The 21,924-nt window shown below is 44.0% G+C and overlaps 1 protein-coding gene across 2 annotated transcripts in view; it reads left to right on the top strand.

Moving 5' to 3' along the window:
• Positions 1–21,924, top strand: part of IGF1R (insulin like growth factor 1 receptor) — a gene marked incomplete at its 3' end in the record, with an annotated part of 171,652 nt that extends 149,728 nt beyond the window's left edge. Inside the window, exons 11-21 of one of the 2 annotated variants that reach the window (XM_080626493.1) lie at positions 1,143–1,429; positions 2,708–2,844; positions 3,167–3,326; positions 4,397–4,499; positions 5,877–5,947; positions 7,243–7,472; positions 7,746–7,856; positions 9,204–9,363; positions 11,594–11,723; positions 15,714–15,848; positions 21,558–21,924. In XM_080626493.1, the coding sequence (XP_080482619.1) occupies positions 1,143–1,429; positions 2,708–2,844; positions 3,167–3,326; positions 4,397–4,499; positions 5,877–5,947; positions 7,243–7,472; positions 7,746–7,856; positions 9,204–9,363; positions 11,594–11,723; positions 15,714–15,848; positions 21,558–21,924 (1,891 nt within the window). Of the gene's footprint in view, positions 1–1,142; positions 1,430–2,707; positions 2,845–3,166; positions 3,327–4,393; positions 4,500–5,876; positions 5,948–7,242; positions 7,473–7,745; positions 7,857–9,203; positions 9,364–11,593; positions 11,724–15,713; positions 15,849–21,557 lie in introns of both variants that reach the window. The other variant, XM_080626492.1, reaches the window with a different exon arrangement.

Here is a 21,924-nt window from a genome sequence, read left to right as displayed (position 1 = left end):
AAATGTGTTAGACCTCACTTTGTCCTTGATAACAGTTGCACTGGCCAGGTATTAAATGGGCACCGGCAAAGAGGTTCAGGTAGGGTAGGATTGAAGCCAAAACTGGTTTTGTAGTGCAACTTCTCCTGCATTCTTCTTTAGGTCCCCTGGTTCGTTGCTGTCCAGGCATGAGCAGTCCTGGAAGCTTCAAAAACTAAGACAGCAGGAGCTGGAACAGCCAGCGTGCTCCATGTAGTTACTGCTTCTCTGCAGAACAGGCTGGGATCTGACACAAGGCCAAGTGACAGGTCTAACCTATGGCAATCATGTGTGGGTTTGCTAATACCATCCAAATGTTTGTAAGAGTATTGTCATGTTGACCCTTGTACCAGTACTCGGGCTTGCTCACTACAACAGCTTCTTCGACTGCAGAAATTAGTGGTGGTGCCGTAGATGGTCAGGTTTGTAACTCTGCGTAAATTTCATACAGATGCCTGTAAGGCAAAGCGAAGTTGCTCTTTGCTATACACAGCATTAGTGCTGTGCTTTCTCATACAGGAGGATTGTTCCTTTGCAGAGCTTTTATTTGAGTGACAAAAATAGATACACAAATTAGCACACATGAATGGTGGTTAACACTTGTGGTCTTCAGCTACATTCCAGGTTTCTTTTCTCAGTGCAGTACATTCAGATATCTGTAATTTCATTGCAGCTGAAACAAAAGTTAAGCCTACTGAGAGTTGGCTTTGCTAATTCAGCAAGCTCCCAAACACTTTTTTCCCTTTACCTTTTCAACCTTTAACATCTGATTTTTATTTGAAGCATCAACATTACTGTCACTGAATACAGACCTAGGATACTTACTGAGTCATAGCGAGGCCATTTTTGCTGCTCAGTTTATTGTGGGAGGTCAGAAGTTTGCCTGTTTATCTTGAGATGCAGTGTGAGCTTCAGAGTTCTGGTTGGTGTCTGACCAAAGCAGAAAGAGGTTATGCTGATATGCTGCAGGTTCAGGTTTCACCTTGTTTTGCAGTTTCCTTTATTTAGCTTTTTTAATAGCAGTTACCTGTTTTACTGGGGTTTTTTTTGCTCAGTTTTCCTGGAGCTGGAGAAAAAATGGATTTTCTCTAAAGAGACCTTTCCTTAACTTGTTTATTCCACAGACCCGATCGGAAGCGGAGGGACGTGTTCCGAATCGCAAATGCCACTTTGGCCACTCGGAACAGGAACGCAACTGGGCCAGATCACTTCGCCAATGTTTCTGATGCAGAGGAGAGCGAAGTGGAATACCCCTTCTTTGAGACCAAAGTGGATGGCAAGGAGAGAACTGTCATCTCCCATCTCCAGCCTTTTACTCTTTACCGCATTGATATTCACAGCTGCAACCATGAAGCTGACACACTTGGTTGTAGCGCTTCCAACTTTGTCTTTGCAAGAACCATGCCTTCAGGTATGTTCTAACCAGTGCACAGCTTTGTTGTATTTTATGGGAAGAGATCAACCTCGGGGGGACAAACTCTCCAAAACCAGGTAGAAAAGCGTTGGTATATAATAAAGAAATTCTGTGCAAGAGAAGAAACTGGATCTGTGTAACACTTTGCTCCAGTAGTTCAATATCCCTGACTGGTCTCTTGTGTGTCCTGTGATCTGGACAAAGCTAGAAGCACGTGCATCGACTACTGAGATAATTATGAGAGAGTCTGTTTCCCAGATTAGGTGAGACCCACAGCCACAGTGGTTGAAAGGTTTCATTCTTCAGTTCCCTGCATGCTGACTGAAGACAGGGGAACATTTCTCTGCTAATGTTTAGTTTTGCTGTGTTCACTCTGAACTGTTTGCAGATGTTAAAGAGTTTTGCTGGTGGGAATGTTTGCCAAATGTTTCTTCTGTGACAGAATGACCATGCATTTGTCCAGCCTGGAAAGAGGAGGAGCACTGTATTGCTTTTTGCCCATCTAGAGTACTTCAAATGGGAAGCATTGAACGCTGTACTCGGGTTTGGGACTTTTACAGATTGTACTTCTTCTCAAAAGAATAGAGATGATTTTAGTGTAAGCTCATATGCATCCAGCAAAGAGCTTCTGAATCCAGCAGATGTCTGGGAATATTTGATGCAGAATGAGAGCAATTTTGTTTTGTTTCTGGAAGAAAGACTATCATAATCCAGATCCAGCTGTGTCAGTAAAAAGGCAAAAAGTATCGCTTATTTCAAGGAAATAAGGAAATCTGTGAGATCAGGGAAAAGGAAATAAGTGTTCCCAGATTTTTTTGCACATGGCTCTGAAAATTAAAGGCTAAACAATTCTGTTTTCTTCTTCTAAACCTAACAACTGTATTGTTGAATAAGTGGTCTTTTTCTCTTTAACTGAAACGGTCTTCCTATTTCTGTTCCTGTGGGAACAGCTACCTGCAAGCTTCATATGGAAAGTCTGGAAGGAAAAATCAGATGCTGATAAACAGGTTTTTGGGCACACACAGCACAGTGACTAAGGCAGAGGCTGTTCCTGGTGGAGCTGTGTACACTGTGCTGTGTTTCTGGCAACCAGCAGTTCAGACTGCTAATCTCTCCCCGATCAATGCATTTTGTTTTCTGGATCTCTGAATAGCACTTACTGCAGTGCTTTGGTACCTAAAGAATAGTTTGAACCTTTCGTTTCCCTCAGCTGTTGCATACGTTTCTGTTTCAGTAATAGGTGTCCTTCTCACATCAGTTGTAAATATTTTACAGAGGGAGCAGATAACATTCCAGGAACGGTAGCATGGGAAGCAAAAGAAGAAAATACCGTCTACCTGAAGTGGCTGGAGCCTGCAAACCCCAATGGGCTGATACTAATGTATGAAATCAAGTATGGGCAGCATGGAGAGGTGAGGATTTGACATTTCTTCAAGAGTTACTGCTTGTAACTCATAATTCATACACGAAATGGGATCTTTCTGAACATGCTTCTGTGCAGTGCTGCAGATCACAGGTAGAAATCGTGGTTTCAAACACCCAGCACCAGCCAACATGTCATTCCCTCGTATTGTTTGATAGTTCTGAATTCTACATATCTCCTTAAGGTGTTTGAACAAAACCTGATCAGATGGAGCTTTTAGTTATCAAAATCAGCTTATCCTGCAGCTATATTGTTTTCTTAAGAATGAAGGAATGTGGAGATACTAACATGAACTGTAAATTGCTATTTAGGAGAAGCGGGAATGTGTTTCCAGGCAGGAATACAAGAAGCTTGGAGGAGCTAAACTAACCCACCTGAACCCTGGAAACTATTCTGCCAGAGTCCAGGCCACTTCGTTAGCTGGAAATGGGTCATGGACTGAGCCAGTCTCTTTCTACGTGCAACCCAAATGTAAGATGAATGTTCATTGGCTGTGTCAAAATGGTCTTCCTAATAATTCCTGCTGTTTACGTATGTAACTGGGCATATGAGCCTCTTGCCTGTACTCTGAACACTCCTCTTATTTGCTGATGCTTCTTTGGGAGCTCTTCCCTGTTGCATGTTTTTGGCAAGTGTTGACAACCAGGAGGTTTATCTGAGGTGTGGTCTGTTTTCTAACACTCATTGTATTCTATGTGTGAGAGATGCAACCAGCTGGTGGGTGTGTAGAACGCACTGCTGTGGCTTCCCGTGATGCACAACTATGCTAAGAACGGGATGGTAGCCATAACAACATGAGTTGTATTGTATTGTACAAAACCTGTAGCAATAAGGGAAAGCTGCTTTAAAATGCCGAATGATACAGGAAACAAAGCATGTGTTTACATTTTTGGCTCTCACATTTTGTTAAATATCAAGATGTTTTTTCATATATGACCTGTTGCAAGTGACATTTGATAAAGAGAACATCCTGGTGAAAGGGTGATGCTGCTCCTGGCACTGGGAGTAATTTATATGTTGGAAGAATACCATTGTATATTGTCCACAGAGACCCTCTCAGGAACTTCTGTGTTTAGTTGTAGAGCAGATGTATCCACAGAAAACTGCAACTCCATCTTTTATTCCTTTTTGGTTTTCTAATTGCTGGATTTCTAAGAACTTGAAGAGCAGGGTGTGTATGTTATGAATATAAGTATAAGCAATTGCAAGGTGAACAAAAGGTGGAAAGAAGTTGAATATGCAGGTGAACAATTACACATTGTTCACTGAGAACTATAAGTCCTTAAGCATAAGTTGTGAAAACAAACCCCAGTACAGACGCTGTTCTGTATAAAATCAATGCTTTTTACTGCCTGTTTCCTTATTCCACTCATCTGCAGTCAGGGAGTGTTTCTGAGTGCATTTTTGCACATCAGACAAGAAAATGAGTACTTTGATTTCTTCCCTGTGTGGAAATACACTGAGTGGGTTTTGAATGTTTCTTTGTTAACAGAGGTTTTATAGAAACCCTGATACAATTGTTTTCTTGTTGTTTGCAGCAGCAAACTATGGGAACTTCCTGCACTTGATAATTGCACTCCCTATTGCTTTCCTGCTCATCATTGGGGGACTGCTGATAATGCTGTACGTCTTTAACAAAAAGAGGTGAGTTGTATATACTTGTGGTTAAAAGTGCAGGAGGGGAATGTTTCATTTCAAATCCGTGCTCATGAAGTCAGACATGATAAAGGGAAAAGGCATTCAGAGGACTCGAGAAGCTGAAGTAGAATCTGTTTTGTTGGTGTGTAAAAGGAGGTAGTTTAGAGTTACCAGGGAGCATCTGGCTGCTGCTTGAGATATCAGGAGGCTTTTTTTACAGTGTCATGTTTGAGAGGGAAGAGAAGGGCTCATCAGGAACATGTCCACTGGGGCAGTGATGGCAGGTTGAACCTATATGATCAGATTTGACTGAAATATGGGTCAATATCAATAATGAAAACTTAGTTTCTGTTCGGGTTGATTTCATGCAAATTCTAGAGGTTTTTTGAAGTCTTCACATCCACGTAAAAAATCACATCCTGGACAGAGCAGTCCAGGGAACTGCTCCATTGATTCGGTTTCCTCAGTTCTGTTCTTTGTAACTTGTGATTTGTTTAATTATTATTTAATTGGAATACATGATGAGAGCTTACTACATGTCAGTGCCAGTGTTCAGCCTTGCCACTTTCTAGGTATGGAGGCTTTCTGTTACACCTGTATAAGTGATGCTCATTGAGTACCCTATTATTTCCAGCTCTAATTGATTTGTAGCGCTGCAGACAGTAGGACCAGTTCTTAAGCACTCCAAAAAGGGCTTTGTAGCTAGTGAAGTACAACACCTGCTTGGCTTTCCCTTGGGCTCTCCTAGGTTAAATGCCTGTTAACTCATCCTTCTTTAAACTGTTGTCCTAGCCCAGAGAATGTTTTGTCTTTGATTTTCTAAGTCTGGTAATTTCATATCTACAACCTGCCTCCTGCAAGAGCTCTCATAGTGCTGAATAAATGTGTCTTACTCTGAAAACCACCCCAGTAAAATGGGGGGAGTGTGTGTGATTTTTAAAATAGAAACGTTTATGAAATAGTTGAATGGAATTCCCCATTAAAAACAGTCTTGTCCTTTGCTAGATCACTTCTCTCCCACAGTAGAGCAGATGATGTTAAAGTATGTTCTCAGCCACAGGTCTCCTGGGTGTATCACCATACAGCTGCCTTTCTTAAAGGAAGTTTACCCAGCAGCTAAAAGTACCTCATGTTCACATTTTTTTCTGGTGCTGATTTGGTATAAAGAAGACTGCAGGCTTCTGGGAAAGCTGTTCTGGGCTGTTTTCCCATTGATTATGTGAGGTGGAATAAGAACTTGGTTTGTCCCCTTTGTCTGAAAAGCTCTCCACGTACAGTAAATAATACTCTGTGGTTGAGCAAATGGTGGACAAACTATAGAAGGGGTGGTCTGAGATGTACTTAGGTTTAAAGAGTAAAAACCAAACAAAGTTATTTCAACAGGAACAGTGACAGGCTGGGCAATGGAGTGCTGTATGCTTCTGTGAACCCTGAGTACTTCAGTGCTTCAGATGGTAAGTATGGCCTTACACTTGTGATGCTTTTACTTTGCTGTATTCTGTTTGTGTCCAAGTTTGAAAAGTAGGAATCTGGAAAAGGGGTGTTGTAAGCCAGCTTTCTCTCTTTGCTTTATTAGCACAGATGTGAATCCATCATTAATAAGATGTCAATGTCACCTGTCTATTGAAATTGGGGAGGGTTTGACATTTTTCCTGTAGTTTATTCAGTGGAGGCAAATTTGGAGGCATTAGCTTCACTTTCAGAGTATCATCTACTCATTCAGTGATGTTTTCACTGGAATAAAGGAAGAATTCATGAATTCATTGTTTTTCGTGTTTGCCCTTTTAAGCCCTATTCTGACTTACTGGAACAAATCCATGGCTTGTTTTTGTGTGCTTTTCACGTGGAAAATAGTAACACTTAGAAAAACCAATTCTGTCTCCTCATTTCCCATCCCAATAAAACTCTCTTTAGCCCAGGAGGCTAATGGGCTTAGCCTGTTTCACTGTTACATGGTCTTGTAGTGGCACCGTTAGGGTTAAAGGTCTGTCAGTGTTCATGCTATAATCCTCTATTTTTGCATCCTGTCATTTCACCTATCCAGAGCATGTGACACAACTGTCCCCTCCTTTGGTGACTGATAGGGAGCAGCATCAGTGACTACTCAGATGTCTTCTTGCCTGAGGCAGTCCTCCCTCCTGGCAGCACCTTCTGAGATCTCTCTTCTGCCTCAGATCAAAGACTTGTAGCAGCAGCAGCAGGTTCTGCCTTTACTGGTGCAGCAGTGCTTGTACAAGTGATCAGAATAGTTTCATGCAAAGAGCCCACTAGATCAGAGAGTCTCTTTCCCTCTAGTCATAAAATCAATCTGTTAATAGAGAATACAGCAGACACAGAACTGATAGAGATGATCAAGTATGTTTGATGCTGTCTGGAAGAATTAGAAAACCAAGGGTCCCAAGAAAAGCTCAAGCCTGAAGTACTGATTCAAACCTCTTCCCACGCTGCTGTGGTGCCTTGAGGATCCTTCCTTCTATCATTACCTTACTACTATAGTGAATCCACTTCAAGTCCGTCTATACATCTGTTTGTATGCCAAGCATCCATCCATCCATCTATCTGTCTATCTGTCTATCTGTCTGTCTCTGTATGAGAAAGACAATGAACTATTGGCATGAATTGTTCAAAATCTCATCTTTGTTTAGTGTGTTTTACAATAGAACTCTTTGGGCAGTTGGTATCATAAAGCAGTCAGTGATCATGCATCTTGGCCAAGTAAAACATCATGGCCTGTTCTTTCTCTCCTTAGTGTATGTTCCAGATGAATGGGAGGTACCCCGTGAGAAGATCACCATGTGTCGGGAGCTTGGGCAAGGCTCCTTTGGAATGGTGTATGAGGGAATAGCCAAGGGAGTGGTGAAGGATGAGCCAGAGACCAGGGTGGCCATCAAGACTGTCAATGAATCTGCAAGTATGCGTGAGAGGATAGAGTTCTTAAATGAGGCCTCGGTGATGAAGGAGTTCAATTGTCACCATGTGGTAAGTCATGATAAGGCTGTGATTTGTACAACTGTGGTGCTTGTTGGTGTGAGGGCATTCAGGGTCCATCTTCACTGAATTGGGATTTTAGGTTCAACTCTGTGCAGCTTTATAGCGTTACTGTGAAACAGGAGTCAGCAAGTGGAACCAGATCTGTTTTCGACCTTTCCTGCAGGTTCACAGATGTTTGTGGCTACAGATTGACATGAGTAAATGGTTCCTACAGTCCAATTAGCTGTATTTGTAACTGTGCATTTGTTTTGTCTTTTCCAGGTTCGGCTGCTTGGTGTTGTTTCTCAGGGCCAGCCTACACTGGTTATCATGGAGCTGATGACACGTGGGGACCTCAAAAGTTACCTGAGATCATTGAGGCCAGATACAGAGGTGAGTGAGGAGCTGCTTGATGGGTATTTTTATTTCTTCAGTTAGAATCATCTTGAATGGAGCAGCCTAGCATTGGAAGCAGCAGGCAATTAGCCTTTCTTGCCCTTCTCCTTAAGCTCTAAGAACAAAACATGAGCTGCTCTGTGATCTGCAACACGTTTTTTCAGGAGGTAGCTGTTGCAAACAGCCCCGTGTGCTGCATCGAATAGGTCCCTTCTTGTGTTACTGAGTCCTTCCTGTTTTCTAGGTTTGAATTAAATCTCTTGTCCAATCTGATTCCTCATTAAGATATCAAACTAAAAATTAGCATGCATGTTAGGTTAATTGTTTCATGTTGTCTGTTCTGCCTGTTGCTTGTGCTGGGAAGTAAAAATGTAGTATTTTAGCTAATATGCTATTGTAGTATGTAGGCTATCAGTCTAACAGCTAAAATTGCCACATACGATAGAGGGTCTGAAGGATAAAGATGACACGTAGGTCACTTGCCACTGAGTATGTGCACAAGAGAATGAGTAAGGTATAAACGAAGGGCATTGCATCTAGCAAGAACAGATTGATTAAGTGATTTGATACAGAAAATAATTATACTGAATGCAGGATTCAGGAAATACCAGTAGGACTGTGGAACTAAGGGCTTGATTAGCATCTGTGATTAATAATGTTTCAGGTTATGTATTAATAGTTTTGGTTGAATTCAACAAACTTCTTTAAAAGGGACAGTGACATGATATAAAAATCACCAAAATGATGAGCTCTGCACTTGGCTTTTCTGTCTTGTGTGCTGGTGCTCTCCAATCAGCCAGTGCTTGTCTGTTCCTAAATTCCCAGTCTCCCTTGATGTGCAGTGTAAAGAGTTGAGCAAACTCTTCTGAGGACCTGTATGAGGAGCTTCAATAAGGTGTGAATGGAGGGCTTGCCTAATCACTGCCTTAACTGATAATTTAACCATGCAGCTCTCATACCCATCTCTTCCTCCTGGGAATCCAATTCACTTTGGTCTTTCTGGGCTTTCTTGGTTCTGTCTTCTTGGCTCTCATAGGGATGGATGTCCGTAAGGATGGGCATTTAAGCTCTGTAGGTGTAAGAGAACATCCTTCTACCACAAAGTCTTTCTGGCTTGTATTCCCTAAAGTAGAATGGCCTGTTACAAAAGAGCTATTTGGGAGTTCTGTTTGTAAGCCAGCTTGATCTGGCCAGTTTTCCTACTACGCTGTGGTGTACATGATCATGAGGTTTTGTTTCGCCTGGATCATGTCAGGCTGAACTGTGATGATGTGGTTTAAACACTAATGATAAAAACCAGTATCTTGCAGATTGTTTCATCACTTTTATCTTAATCTTGCTCAGAATAATCCTGGCCAGGCCCCTCCCACTCTGAAGAAGATGATTCAGATGGCAGGAGAGATTGCTGATGGGATGGCATACCTCAACGCCAACAAATTCGTTCACAGAGACCTTGCTGCGAGAAACTGCATGGTGGCAGAAGACTTCACAGTGAAGATTGGAGGTGTGCTTGCTTGACTTCTACACAAACAAACCCCATTATCCTAAGAAAATCAGCATTTTAGAGGCATTTTTTTGTTTCAAAAGCTGCTCAAAAGACCTTTTAGAACTTAGCTCCAGTTTAAATTTCTGAAGCATGCTCCTTATGAAGGCTCCTTGTGATTTAAGACCTGTGAGCAGTCAACATTGAGTTGAAACTCTTGGAATACCTGTCCTTGCTGTTGTTCCAGTGAGGAAATAGTATAGTATGTGGGTTTAAAAAGAGCTAGTGAAGCAGTGATTGGAGGTGCAGATGCTGCAGACATCTGGGTGGATGGTGTCATTGCCACTGGTGTGTCATTCACTTGTCTGTTAATGTGCAGAAATAATTCCACCTCCTGTTTATTGATTCAAGGATGGGAATTCTAGGATCATTTCAAAGTCTATCTGATTTAGAAGTGGAATGTAAGGCTTGATTTCGGCTGGGTGCTTTCCACTCTGAACTGGAGTTCTGCTTTCCAGACAACAGAATGGCTTTTCTTCTGCTCTGCTGTTTTTCCCTTCACCATCCCTCCAAAATAGTGTCAGATGAGTTTTTTCAGACTTTTCTCCAGAGGATGATTTTAAGCTTTTGGCTGTTTTTGAGTTGTGCATATTAAAATAACATGTATAGCAACAGCCTTCTGCTGTAGGAAACTTAATTCTTTTTCTCTGAGCTTAACTCAGCTATTTTGATAATTTGTGTAAGTAATCCTGTCATTTGGGAGAAAGAGAAAATGATTTCATTTTGAGTCAGTTAATTAGGAAATAAGATCTTTGGGGGATTTTGTGCATTTTCTGCAGGTTTGGGGGAAGTCAGCCTGACTCCTTCCCGCTCCAGTTTTCTCCCTCCTCTTCCCCCTCTCCAACATGCTTTACAGTTCTTTGAACTGGAGAATGGTGCATTTCTTCCCTTTAAGATGGTACATGGTTACCCCAAAAGCATTTCACGTAATACGCTGCACTGCTCTCATTTATGTACCAGTGCTGAAGATCCCTTCATGGAGAAACGGTTTAGGAGCATCTTGGCTGGAACACGCCAACTCAGGTGTTCAGATCTCAGAGGAGGAGCTTTATGCTACACTACCCTCTGCTCGTTGCCTGTTTCTTATTTGCATTACATCTTTAAAGATTTTTCCATTCAGCCAGGATAAAGTCACCCTGGTGTGTGGGAGTGATGGAATAGCTGCACAGATGGGCTTTTTAGTCATAATCACCGAGGGTACCAGTGTCCCTAGCACACAAGGAATGAGAACGATCCGTGGTTGGTCACTCATCCAAGCCTGGTAACAGTGACTTCCATGGGCTGGTAATAAAGACTGTGAGTGAGAACTGGAGGAATTCTGTCCTCTTTTCACTCCACTTTTCTCAGCAAACAAGGGGCAGCTTCAGGTCTCTGTTGATAAAATGGATTTTGCCCTGAGTCTGCTGTGTGAGCAGCCAGCATTTAATATTGAGTAAGAGATTTGATGCCACCTGATTTATTAACTTTTTGGTTACTGAAAACACAGTAACTGGTTTAAATAGGCTGGTCCAAAACCCAGCAGTTTTGTGTGTGTCAGACTGATTGTACAGGGAAAAAATGCTGGACTAAGTCCAATTTACAGTCAGGAGATGAGCAGTGTTAGATCCAAGTCTTGCAAATGCTTGCGTGTTTACAGTTAAGGACATACATCCAACACAAAGTATGTCTTTAATATTGGCCTGTGTTAGTCATAAATGAATCCTCTCTAGCATTTGAGATGGAATATTGTAGAGGAATTGCAAATTACCCTTGGAGAGAATTAAATAGAGAAGCATTTCCCTCAACATGTGAGAGTCTTCAATTAAAAGACAATAGTATTAACTGCTAAAGGAGCTCTTTACACTCTTCAAGAGGAAAAGAAAATCATTGAATTCAGAGAGCAGATTAGTGAATTTTGTGACCTTCAGAAGACTGGGCTTCCTGCAAAGCTTGAGCATAAATCCTGGAACTTCTCATATGTAAACCTTTCAGATTGCTCACCTGCTGGAGTCAGTTGGTTTTGTGGGGAGGGAAGCTAACCAGCCCTAAGGCAGCAGGTAAAGGGCAGGGTCGTGGTAAGAGATTGCAGATTCTTTGCACCGAACTGTGATACTGTGCTGGCTACAATGACTTGTAATAAAGGAAGTGTTCATCATTTTATCCTGCAAACTCAAAGCACTTGCACCTTCTCAAAAACGTTTATTCCTCCTAGATTTTGGCATGACAAGAGATATCTACGAGACAGATTATTACCGTAAAGGAGGGAAGGGTTTGCTGCCTGTCCGCTGGATGTCCCCAGAATCACTGAAAGATGGAGTCTTCACCACGCACTCCGATGTCTGGTAACAAAAAAGGGGCTTGGAAAAACTGGTTTAGCCCCTCTTCTTTCTAGCCTCTTGTTTTAGTAGCCTTAAATGTGCTGCTTCTCCTGTCTTTTCAAAAGTAGCTCTCTTTTTCCACTGCGAAGCATTCTGCTCTGTATTTCATATTCCCATTGCAAAGTCAGGAACTCATGAGGTTAAATTCTGCTCTCAGAGAGCAGAAATAAATGGTTATCCCACACTGGAGGTGGCGCCATGTTTCCTGCTGTGGGTTGTAAAATCAGTTGTGCAATGAAAAACATTCCCTTCACCTGGAGGAGCAAGTTGTTGTTTTCCAAATTGTCCTCCTTCAAGAGGAGCATTAAAAGTTGCCAAGAATATAGAAAGGTTCCTAGTACTGACCTGCTTTTCTATCAAAACCTTCTGTGTAAATAACAACTCTCCTTTCCCTCAAATGGGTTGTGTACACCAGCAGGTTTTTTCCTTGGGAGATCTCCCCTGTGTATATCCTTCTCCATTTGGAGCTTTGTTTGCTTGTTTTATATACCGCAAGATGCAGAAATAGTTTATCCTCTAAAAGCACATTGCCCAGTTGTTGTATTTGTGAAGTTATTAATAGAGGCATTCAGGGTATTTCAAAATACACTTCTTAGAAGAAATAATACCCTGGAACAATTCCCCTCGCACGCTCCCCCCGCAGACTTTTGCAGATAGGTAGGGAGGACTTGGCAGCAGATGAACGTGTACTGGCAAAACCTCTACTCTGTCTTTTATAGTTTCTGTGCCTTCCTAACAAGATGTTTTTACTGCTGATCTCTTCCAGAATTGGCAGCTGATTGCCTCCAAATGTCTAGAAGTCAGTAGGAATGGTATTTGAGTAGTAAACTGCATTTTCTTTAAACAGCTTGAGGATTTTGGAGCTGGTGGACTGTAGTCCACAGCACCAGCTCTGAGTGAAGGGTTCATAGGGGAATCGTGTAGCAAGTAAAAAAGCAAAGCACCAGAATGCTGCTTAAATTTTTCTTTGCACATGGCTAGTAATTTGTTTATAAATCCAGTAACCCTCAGACTTGGAAGTAGATGAAAATAACCACTTTTAGTTGATGGGTAAGCTCTGTGTCAGCCATTTATCTAACAGAACAGCCCAGGCGTGCTTTTGGCAGTCCCCTGCAGTAAAAGAACTTTGGGACTTGTAATGGCTTCACAAAGCAGACAGAAATTTGGAATGTATCACTAGAAATCCCCGGGTGTAGAACGAGCCTGGAGTGAGGAGCTGGCAAAACCTGCCTGCTCTAAACCATACAGCTTCTGAGCCCAACCATTGTATCAGAAGTGGACTGCAGCAGATGAGGTGTTCGGCTTGGATGACGCACTGCACTTGTTCCATACGGGCTTTCCTTTAGCCCAGAACTGTGAAGTGACGTTAGTGATCAAACGTAACTCAAAATCCAAACAAAAAGCCCCACAGATGTGACGCCAGGTCAGGCGTCAGGAGTACATCAGTGCTTCAGTTGTTGCAGGAAGCACGTGAGTTCTCCCTTCAGCATCAGCAGGATTTGACATCCATCGGTCATTTAGTCCAAAGCAGGGTTGAACAAACAATATTGCAGCTTATCAGTGGGACAGTTTTAGATATCCTAGCCAGAAGTCACATCAAGGAAAGTGGCAAAGATTATAAGATTGGAAAGCTTAAAAGGAGGAGTAAAATCTGGCAGATTTCTACTTGAAAGCATAGAGAGGTAAGAAATGCTTTATGGAGAGGAGGTCCACAGCTCTTATGAGTATGTTGCAGTTCCTCTTTGTCATCTTACTTGTTACGAGTGACTTACTCTGCAGTTTGGTTCACATAGGTGTGCTATCTTGAGGTGCAAAAGCCTTGCTTCAACATGAGGAATATGCTGTTTGTTTAGAACATGTCTATGTTTGTGTTTGCCACATACATCCACAGCTGCAGATTCAGGGATTTCAGTCTGAATTCCCGTGCAGTAGAGCTTGTCTTAGCACTGTCATGAAACACTCTCCATTGACTTGATCTGCTTGTGACTAAAAGGATCATTCTGGCATACTTACCAATAAGTTTTAGACCAGGCACTGTACATTGAAGATTTCTTTGCCAGGAAAAACTCCTTGTATTGGTTCAGATTTTGAAGTTGCTCCATGTAAACCATGGAACTTGGCTGGTTTGGAGGCCATTTATTTTTGTCAAACAGTAAAAACTGTTGAGATTGCTTTTCCTGCCTGTTTAATGGGATATTGTGACATCTGGTTCCATGTTCTTCGAGATCAGTTGTAGAAGCCAGAATGTCAGAAAGACAGAACTGTGAGAGTGGTCAGAGCGCAGGATTTATAAGCTGTAAGGTGAAATGGCAAACTGCAGAAAGAGCATCTGGAGGTTTTGAAGGGTGGAGCTTTGTTTTAGCAATTCATTCTGTTATTGCTTTTCAGACAGGGGAATGAGGTAATTAGACAAGACTGTTTTTGTTGTCGTTAGGGAAGGAGAACGTTTTCATGCAATCCTGGTCAGGGTGAGGGTGTTTGTCTATAAATAAGTCCTCAGCATCTTGCATTCTTTCTGAGCTGGCAGTTGCCTTGAAGGAGCAACATAAGTTTATTTGTTATGATAATATGAGTAGTAGGTGTGCAAGGCTTGTTCTCATTATTCCTGCAGTGATCAAAGCAGCTTCAAAGGCACCAAAGCGTTGAGCTGACCCCTCTGTCCCTCCCTCCCCTGAAAGGCAAACAATTGCAAGTCTGTTTGTGGCTTCTGGCTCCAGATGCAAACCATTTCAGATACAGTGGAGAATGAAAGATAAAACCACTCTACCATAACCAGCTAATAATACTGGACTCCTGTTTTCATAACAATACCCTATTGAAGCAGTGCTGTTTTTCCTCTAAGCTTGACTCAGCAGTTTAGCCACACCAGACAACATCTAGATGTTCTTTCTTGTGCACAGCAGCTCTAAAAGTAGATGGCTCTTCAGCGCAGACAGTTTGAGCCATGTCTGCTCAATAAGCTAATTTTAAATGGAGATATTTTTAGCAAGTGTCAATACTTACGTCCAAACTCCCCAATTACATAACTGTGCTTTCTTCACCAGTAATCAATTCCTATTATTAGACTTCTTGTTTCACTCCTGCTGTCCTTTGTAGTTAGTTGGAAGGAGCTGGAAGCTCTGTTTCATGACCAGAGTTACGGGCATGTTGCAAAAGGGATAACTGAGGTTCTCCTGGGGGCTGAAATGTTTTGCTCCTGGAGCAGTAAATTAGGGTCTTGGTACAAGAAGCTGGAGAACATTCACATTTCTCCCGTGTCTCTTTCCACAATTGGGTTTGTTGCTTGCTGCTGCGTGTCAAATGCTTTGATCCTCACTTCACACCTTTGACTTAGAGCGTGGCAGGAACCAAAGCGGAGGGATAAATGGAAAGTATTACCCAAGAAGTGTTTATGTGCCTGGGGAGCAGAGGTTGGTGTGTTTGCCTGCTCTGTGTGGTAAGGCAGATGAGAGGCGCAGGTGCCTGGCGTGTGTTCGCTGGAGCAGTAACAGGGAAATGCAGCTTTTAAATCGGATTGGAGTGGCTCAGGTATTTCTGATGAAAAGCAGCTTGGTTCCCTGCACCCAGCCACACGAACTCTAATGATGGGGTGTGTGTCCAGCCTGGAAGCACAGAGATAGGAGCAGGGGGTTTTAAACTACCTTTTTTCCCCTTACCTGCATCTGTCCTTTCTGTTGTCCTTCCCGCTTCTCCACTGCTCTTCCCACCTCGCAGTGTGCCTAAAGTCTCAACTCAAAGCCATGGGAAAGGGAGAGGAGATGCGAGCAGGCTCTCCAGGCAAGCTCACAGCTTAGATCTCCTCTCAGTTAGAAGGCTTCTGGTCAATGCAGTGAGTTTGCGGTGGCTTTTTTACTGATTGACCTGCACAGAACCATGTAACCAAAGTAGCATCATGTAAGAAAAACGCCCTTACGAAGATTGCTTGGCTTCCTAAAGTTCCGGTTTGTTCTCCAGGTCTTTCGGTGTCGTGCTGTGGGAGATCGCGACGTTAGCGGAGCAGCCCTACCAAGGCATGACCAATGAACAAGTGCTCCGCTTTGTGATGGAAGGAGGCCTGCTGGAAAAACCAGACAACTGTCCTGATATGCTGTAAGTGTCCACAGTTACCACTGTTCTCAGTGCACAGTTCAGTCTTCCTGACTCCTTCAGTGTCCTCTTGTGCCCTATCTACTGCAGAAAGGGGTAGTGAAGAGTGACAGTAATGTGAGGTGCTGCTTGAGCAGTCTGTTAGTCTAGTGTTTTATCGTACTTAGACAAGAAAACAACTTTGCTTGTGGCCAGGATCTTACTTTGGGCTATCTCCTCGAATAGGGAAACAGAAGCCGATCTGTGTGTTCCTGAATTAAAGTATCATAGAACCTTAGAATGGTTTGGGTTGGAAGGGACCTTAAAACTGATCCAGTTCCAACCCCCTGCCACAGGCAGGGACACCTTCCACTAGACTTAATAAAAGCTCCTAAGTGACATTTGCTACAGCAGAAGGCTTTGTGCCTAAACCTTGTGTCTTCTGCGTAAAGTAACTCTGTTGAGCATAAAGAGAGAAAAGAGCATAGGCTGAGCTGAAATGTGTTGTGCATGAACTCTGTGGGATCCAACTTCAGTTCAGCATCCAGATAAAGGGATATGTCGTTCCTTTGTCTGAAGCAGCGTTGGATTTGCTCTTTCGGTCACAGTGCTTATCACATGGAGATAAACAAATCTCCCCTGCTAACAGTTTCTTCTCTTGTAAGCACAGAAAGAAGTACACAGAGAAACCTTTGCCTGCCCCTAGAATCAATACCAAGCCTTGAGCAGCGGAGGGTGTGCGGTGCAGCAGGCTTCAGTTTTTAGCTTTACATTGTTGAAATACTTCTGCTGGCTTTTGTGTACAGCGGTTTCAGTTGTTCAGACTTTATTACTTTGATACACTTCCCAAAGTGGCTTTTGGGAAGGAAATACTGCGTCTTGCAGTTATTGAAACTCGTTGGAGGCCCACGGAAGGGATACAATCACTTAAGGACCTCAGCTGCTTGGGATTCTTAGGAAAAGAGCTTTTTTGGCTGGAGCGCTGGCTTTGGTTTCAGATGACAGGCAGAGTTGTTTTGTTGTTGGAGGGGGGCGAGTGGGATATGCAGGGGGAGGTGTAGCTGCCATGTGATTCCTCTGTTGCACATTCCTTCCCTTCCACGATGCTGTGGAGAATTCCTGGCAGTCCGATGGACTGGGCATTGTTTAACACGGTCAGAGCTGTGTGATGGAGGGGGGGAGCGGGCAGAAATGGGGCAAGAACAGGGGGATGTGAAGGGGTCAGATCTATCAGAACAAGGGCTCAGCTCACAAGTAAGGCACATCCAGTCTAATGGTGTCTTCTTTTTGGTGATAGTTTTCTATAAAACATCCTGAGTCTGTCCAAAATGAAGACATAATTAAAGAAAAGGATGTATTGACCTTAGCAGCTTATTGTGACTTGCTCTAGCTCCCTTTCAGCTTGTTTTGTCTTTGCCTTAGGACAGACACTCGAGTCTGCTGTAATCCGAATAGGCTGTTGTAGGAATAATAGTAGGGAGCTCCAGGAATAATCTTCGCCTTTGTTCCATGCATTTGGCATTCAGAGAACCTGTTCTGCGTTACTATGGTGCTTTTTTCTCTGCATGTCGTTGCTGCTTTCCCTGTCTCGCATCCTGGTTGCCCAAGATGCTGTAAAGATGCTGTGTAACACTCTGTAACCTGACAACTGCTGCCAGTCCTGAACCTCACTTGTGTGGCGGCTGGCAGGGACAGAGACCTGGGCCTTGGCAGGGTTCCTCTGCCCCCTCCAGCTGTCTGATAATCTGCTCCTCAGCACCAGACCTAGCAAGAAAATCGGTGAATGGTCCCAAAGGTGCTTGTAGCAGAGTTGCAGAGAGCCCTAAGATTGCATACGGATCTTGCCGTGCATCCCCCTGTATTTCAAGCGCTTTATGAAACCCTTTGTAAAAGGAAGGGGTCCTCTTTTTTGTGGAGCTTTATAAAAGATCCTGTTCAAAGGCAGGTCTCGTGGCATGTTTGTGCTGGAGGAAGGTATGTTTCAGGCCAACAGGTCTGTGATATTTTGATATTAACTCGCACTGATGTACAGAAAGCGAAGTCCATCTAATGCAGCAAAGTCAACTTCTTGCGCTTGATACTACAGGAAAGCAAGTGAGAAAGGGAGCCAGGAATTGCATTTCTACATATCTCATGTGCTGAGGCTACAGATGCAGAGAGACTGTTTCCTTTAAATTAGTTTGACTTGGAAACAACTAGAAGTAGGGGCAGACCAGAAATTAACCTTTCTGCAGAGAGAGGGGAGTGCGCTGACATACAGAAACCTCCAGAACAGGTGGAGTTGGTAGACTGCTATGGGGAAGTGTCGATGAGAATAGAGAGAAGAATCTTGCTGCAACTGTCACCAAATCTACTATATTTAACCTTGCAGATGATGTGAGTGTTGGCACAGCCCTGCACGCTCCAGCCACAGCGCAGCAGTTCTCATCAGGGCCTCTCATTGTGTCCCCCCCTCCATGAATACTGCATGGTGTGAGCAGTCCTGGACGTTCCATGTCTCCCAAGACTGCAATGCCAGTCGTGCTTGTTAGTGGCTGTGCTTTGCCAGCCCCTGGTAGCAGCCAGTCAGTAGCTTTGAGCTGGATCAGAGACTGAGGACACAAATAACTGGAGAGGTTCTTGCTTACATTGGGTGCTTGTTCGGAGGTGGATTTTATGGCATGGTTGTCTCGTGGTTCCAAGAGGTGGTAAATCCCTGTGAAAGGGCTGAGCACAAAAGGGACAGTATTTCTGGAGGCTTTTTTACTCTTACACAGGGTGAAACAAGACTCAGTTCTGTTTTTGCTACACCCTCTTGGCATAGTTTGCATGGTTTTACAGACAGAACCGTGCAACAAGACAGATGGTTCAATGAGACAGTGCCAGGAGAAGCTTTGCTGTTTTTCTCCTCTTCCTGTGTAATAAGTCCTGTTTTTATGTACCACCATTGTTACGACAGTGCTCACCAGGTGATGGCTGCGTGGCAAGAAGGTTTGTTACAGCTGAAGCTCTCAGGCAGCGTGTTCCCATGGGGCTTTTAACAGTTGTGGAGGCTGGAATTCCACTCTGGTTTTGAAGCAGAATCGCTTCCCCCACACAAGACTATTTACGCATTGCTGATGTTCCCTTTGTTCCTGGCGAGCGCTCGCTTACAAACCAGGGTCTGCTCTGCAGAGGTAATGTCAGCGTGTAGCAGCAGCAGAGTAGCAGAGGGGAGGCCCTTTGCTTTTCCCCACCAAACCAAGTCTGATGCAGAGCACAAACACACGCTCAAACGGAGCGCGGCTTCTGTAGAAACTTCCCATTTTCTACTCTGTCAGTGTGACTCGGTTTCTGCTCAGTTCTCTGAGTAAAAGCTGCACGAGACACACTGGTTCTTCCTCTAATCATGACAGTGCCTCCAGCTTCCTTGAGCTCGCTTGCCACCGCTCAGCAACACACTGCATCAATCTGCTCAGGTGCTATTAACAGCCTGTGAATCCTTCCAGTGCCTACTGGAAAGGGTTTGGGTTTTTTGGTTGAAGATCATGTAACCAAGGCCTGGAACCCACACAGTTAAAAAAAGGGGGGAAAAATCCTTTTATGGGAACTCTGTCGGGTTTTTGAATCTGGAATGGCTTAAAAGAAACATCACATGTCCTTGTTTGTGCTGATGTCACATGCATTACTCCACTGCTTGTGGTATCTCCTTAGCATTGCCCTTAGGCCTCAGGGCGAAGCGCCAGCAAATATCCAGTGTTCCTGGCTCCAGCTCCCGCTTCTATTCAGGGACGCAGCAGTCAGCTGGAAAGGAAACAGCAATGAAGTAACAGCAATGGATTTTATGTATTTATGTCTCAAGCTTTCCTCCCCGTCCGTGGGTGAGGGTATAGTGCAGTTTTATAGCTTGGCTTCACTTTCGCTATGAAAGACCTTTTAAAGACTCAAAACCAAGCAATAGTTTAACAGTGTTTATGTGTCTACATGCCTGTCACAGTACAGCGCTGAGCACCGGGGCAGTTCTCCCAGCATGGACTGGTTTCGCCAGCTTCTTTCGAGTGTCACAAGGCCATGCTCAGGTGGCTGCCTTCATGGTTCATGCAGAGCGGTGCCAGCTGAGTCTAGCAGGACTGTTGTGACTTTAAATGCAGTTCAGTTAAGATTGATTTTGTTGGGGTTGAAGTGCTCTCAGCAGTGTTTGCATCCCAAACACTGCAGCGTTCAGTCTCTTCACTGGTTCACGTCTAGTGCACCCAATGGGAAATGCAGCGGTGTTCCTCAAGGAGTATATTCCTTGGGGAGGGGATTTCTTTGCTTTGGTTTGTTTCAGGCTGGGGTTCCCAGAGTCACCAGACCCTGCTGTGGGCAGCAACAGGCTGCAGAGTGCAGGGTTGTCCCGTGAGGGTCCTGTTGGAAGGTTTGCTCTGGGGCAGGGGCTCTGGAGTCACTCGGACCTCTCTCTGTGATGGAGCCAGGTGCTGCTTGAAAAAGCAGCGAATTCGTGTTCAATTGGGTTTGTCTTTTTAAGTAAAAAATAAGATCATTCCACACTGATGCAGAGCTCCAGCAGTCGGCTGCTGGGGCACAAGGCGGTGAGAGCTAGTTTAAGCATCACACAGAATGGCTCGCTTGCTTTCAGGAAACCTGTGGAGGTGGGGGAAATGGCATTGTTGGTTCATAGAACCAAAGCTGGATGTTTCAGTGGTCTGGCTAATGGGAATGCTGGCAGAGGTGGGACGTGGCCAGGCAGGTTGAGGGGGTCTTACTGGCACTGGGGTCTTAGGGAAGTCAGAGCCGTGATTGAATCTCCGCTCTGTTACCTTAACCAAGAGATTTTTCCTTGATGTTTTCTTAGGTCCATTCTCACTCCAGCACAGAAAGCAGTAGTTTTGGGCAGTGGTGACTCCTTGTATGCAGCACATTCCTGAGTGCTGTGTACACGTGGGATTGGCTCAAAGAATTAATGTCAGTCTTCCTTTTCTTATTTAAATGTGTCCTATTACTTGGGCTGTAACAGAAGACAGCCCCGTTCCACCTTCACAGGCAGTGAAATCCTTTCTTGTGTTTAAAGCTCAGGGCGATCTCTCAGGAATATCCAATTTTGCTGTGTCATGAGAACGCTGTTTTCATTATGGAGGTGTTACTGCTGCATTCTGTGGTTTTGTTTTGCCAGCATGGGACATTGTACAGATCTAATCGTGGATGTGCTTAAACAGATGATCTCACACGCCATGAAATATTAATGCAGCCCTGGCCCTAAATGAAAACAATGTAATTCTAACACAAAAGATGAGAGAGTGTCTTTGAGGGATTAGTATTAATTTAATGTTGTTTTCTCCTTTCGGGGGGGAAGAAGCAGTGCTTTACTTCAAGTGCGTTTCCTGTCTTAATGTTTTCCAAGACAATATTGATAGGGATTGGTTGGGAAGGAGACTCAGGCACTGCCATGTATGTGCCTGGGTGAGTGAGCACAGGGTGTTTTGGAGGAAGAAGAGAGAAAACACCAAGTCAGAATAAAAGTACAAAATGCTTCTGGATGTCGTGTATCCATGAGATGGTTCTATGGGCAAGTGAGAGTGGAGAAGGTGGAAATAGGAGCTATTCTAATTGGTGATTAGGAAGAAGGCTGGAATGGGACAGGGGGATCTTGGTCTGTAAAGGTTCTGTCACTTCGTCTTCCTCTGGAATTGAACAATTCCATCAGAGCTGGTTGGGCTCCAGCCAGAGCTTGTAAAACACCTCAGTAAATGATTTTGCTGTGTGTTTCCTGTGCAGGTTTGAACTGATGCGCATGTGCTGGCAGTACAACCCCAAAATGAGGCCCTCCTTCCTGGAAATCATCGGTAGCATTAAAGACGAGCTGGATCCAGCGTTCAAAGAGGTCTCCTTCTTCTACAGTGAAGAGAACAAGCCTCCAGACACAGAGGAGCTTGACCTGGAGACTGAAAACATGGAGAGCATTCCTTTAGATCCCTCCTCCACCCTCCAACCCACTGACAAGCACTCAGGACACAAAGCCGAGAACGGCCCAGGCGTGGTGGTGCTTCGGGCCAGCTTCGAGGAGCGACAGCCGTACGCACACATGAACGGGGGACGCAAGAACGAGAGGGCCTTACCGCTGCCCCAGTCATCGGCCTGCTGA

This window comes from Psittacula echo (assembly GCF_963264785.1).
Source record: "Psittacula echo genome assembly, chromosome: 10".
Taxonomy (NCBI): domain Eukaryota; kingdom Metazoa; phylum Chordata; class Aves; order Psittaciformes; family Psittacidae; genus Psittacula; species Psittacula echo.
Note: the sequence above shows the minus strand (reverse complement) of the source record. Positions and strands in the feature narration are given on the sequence as shown.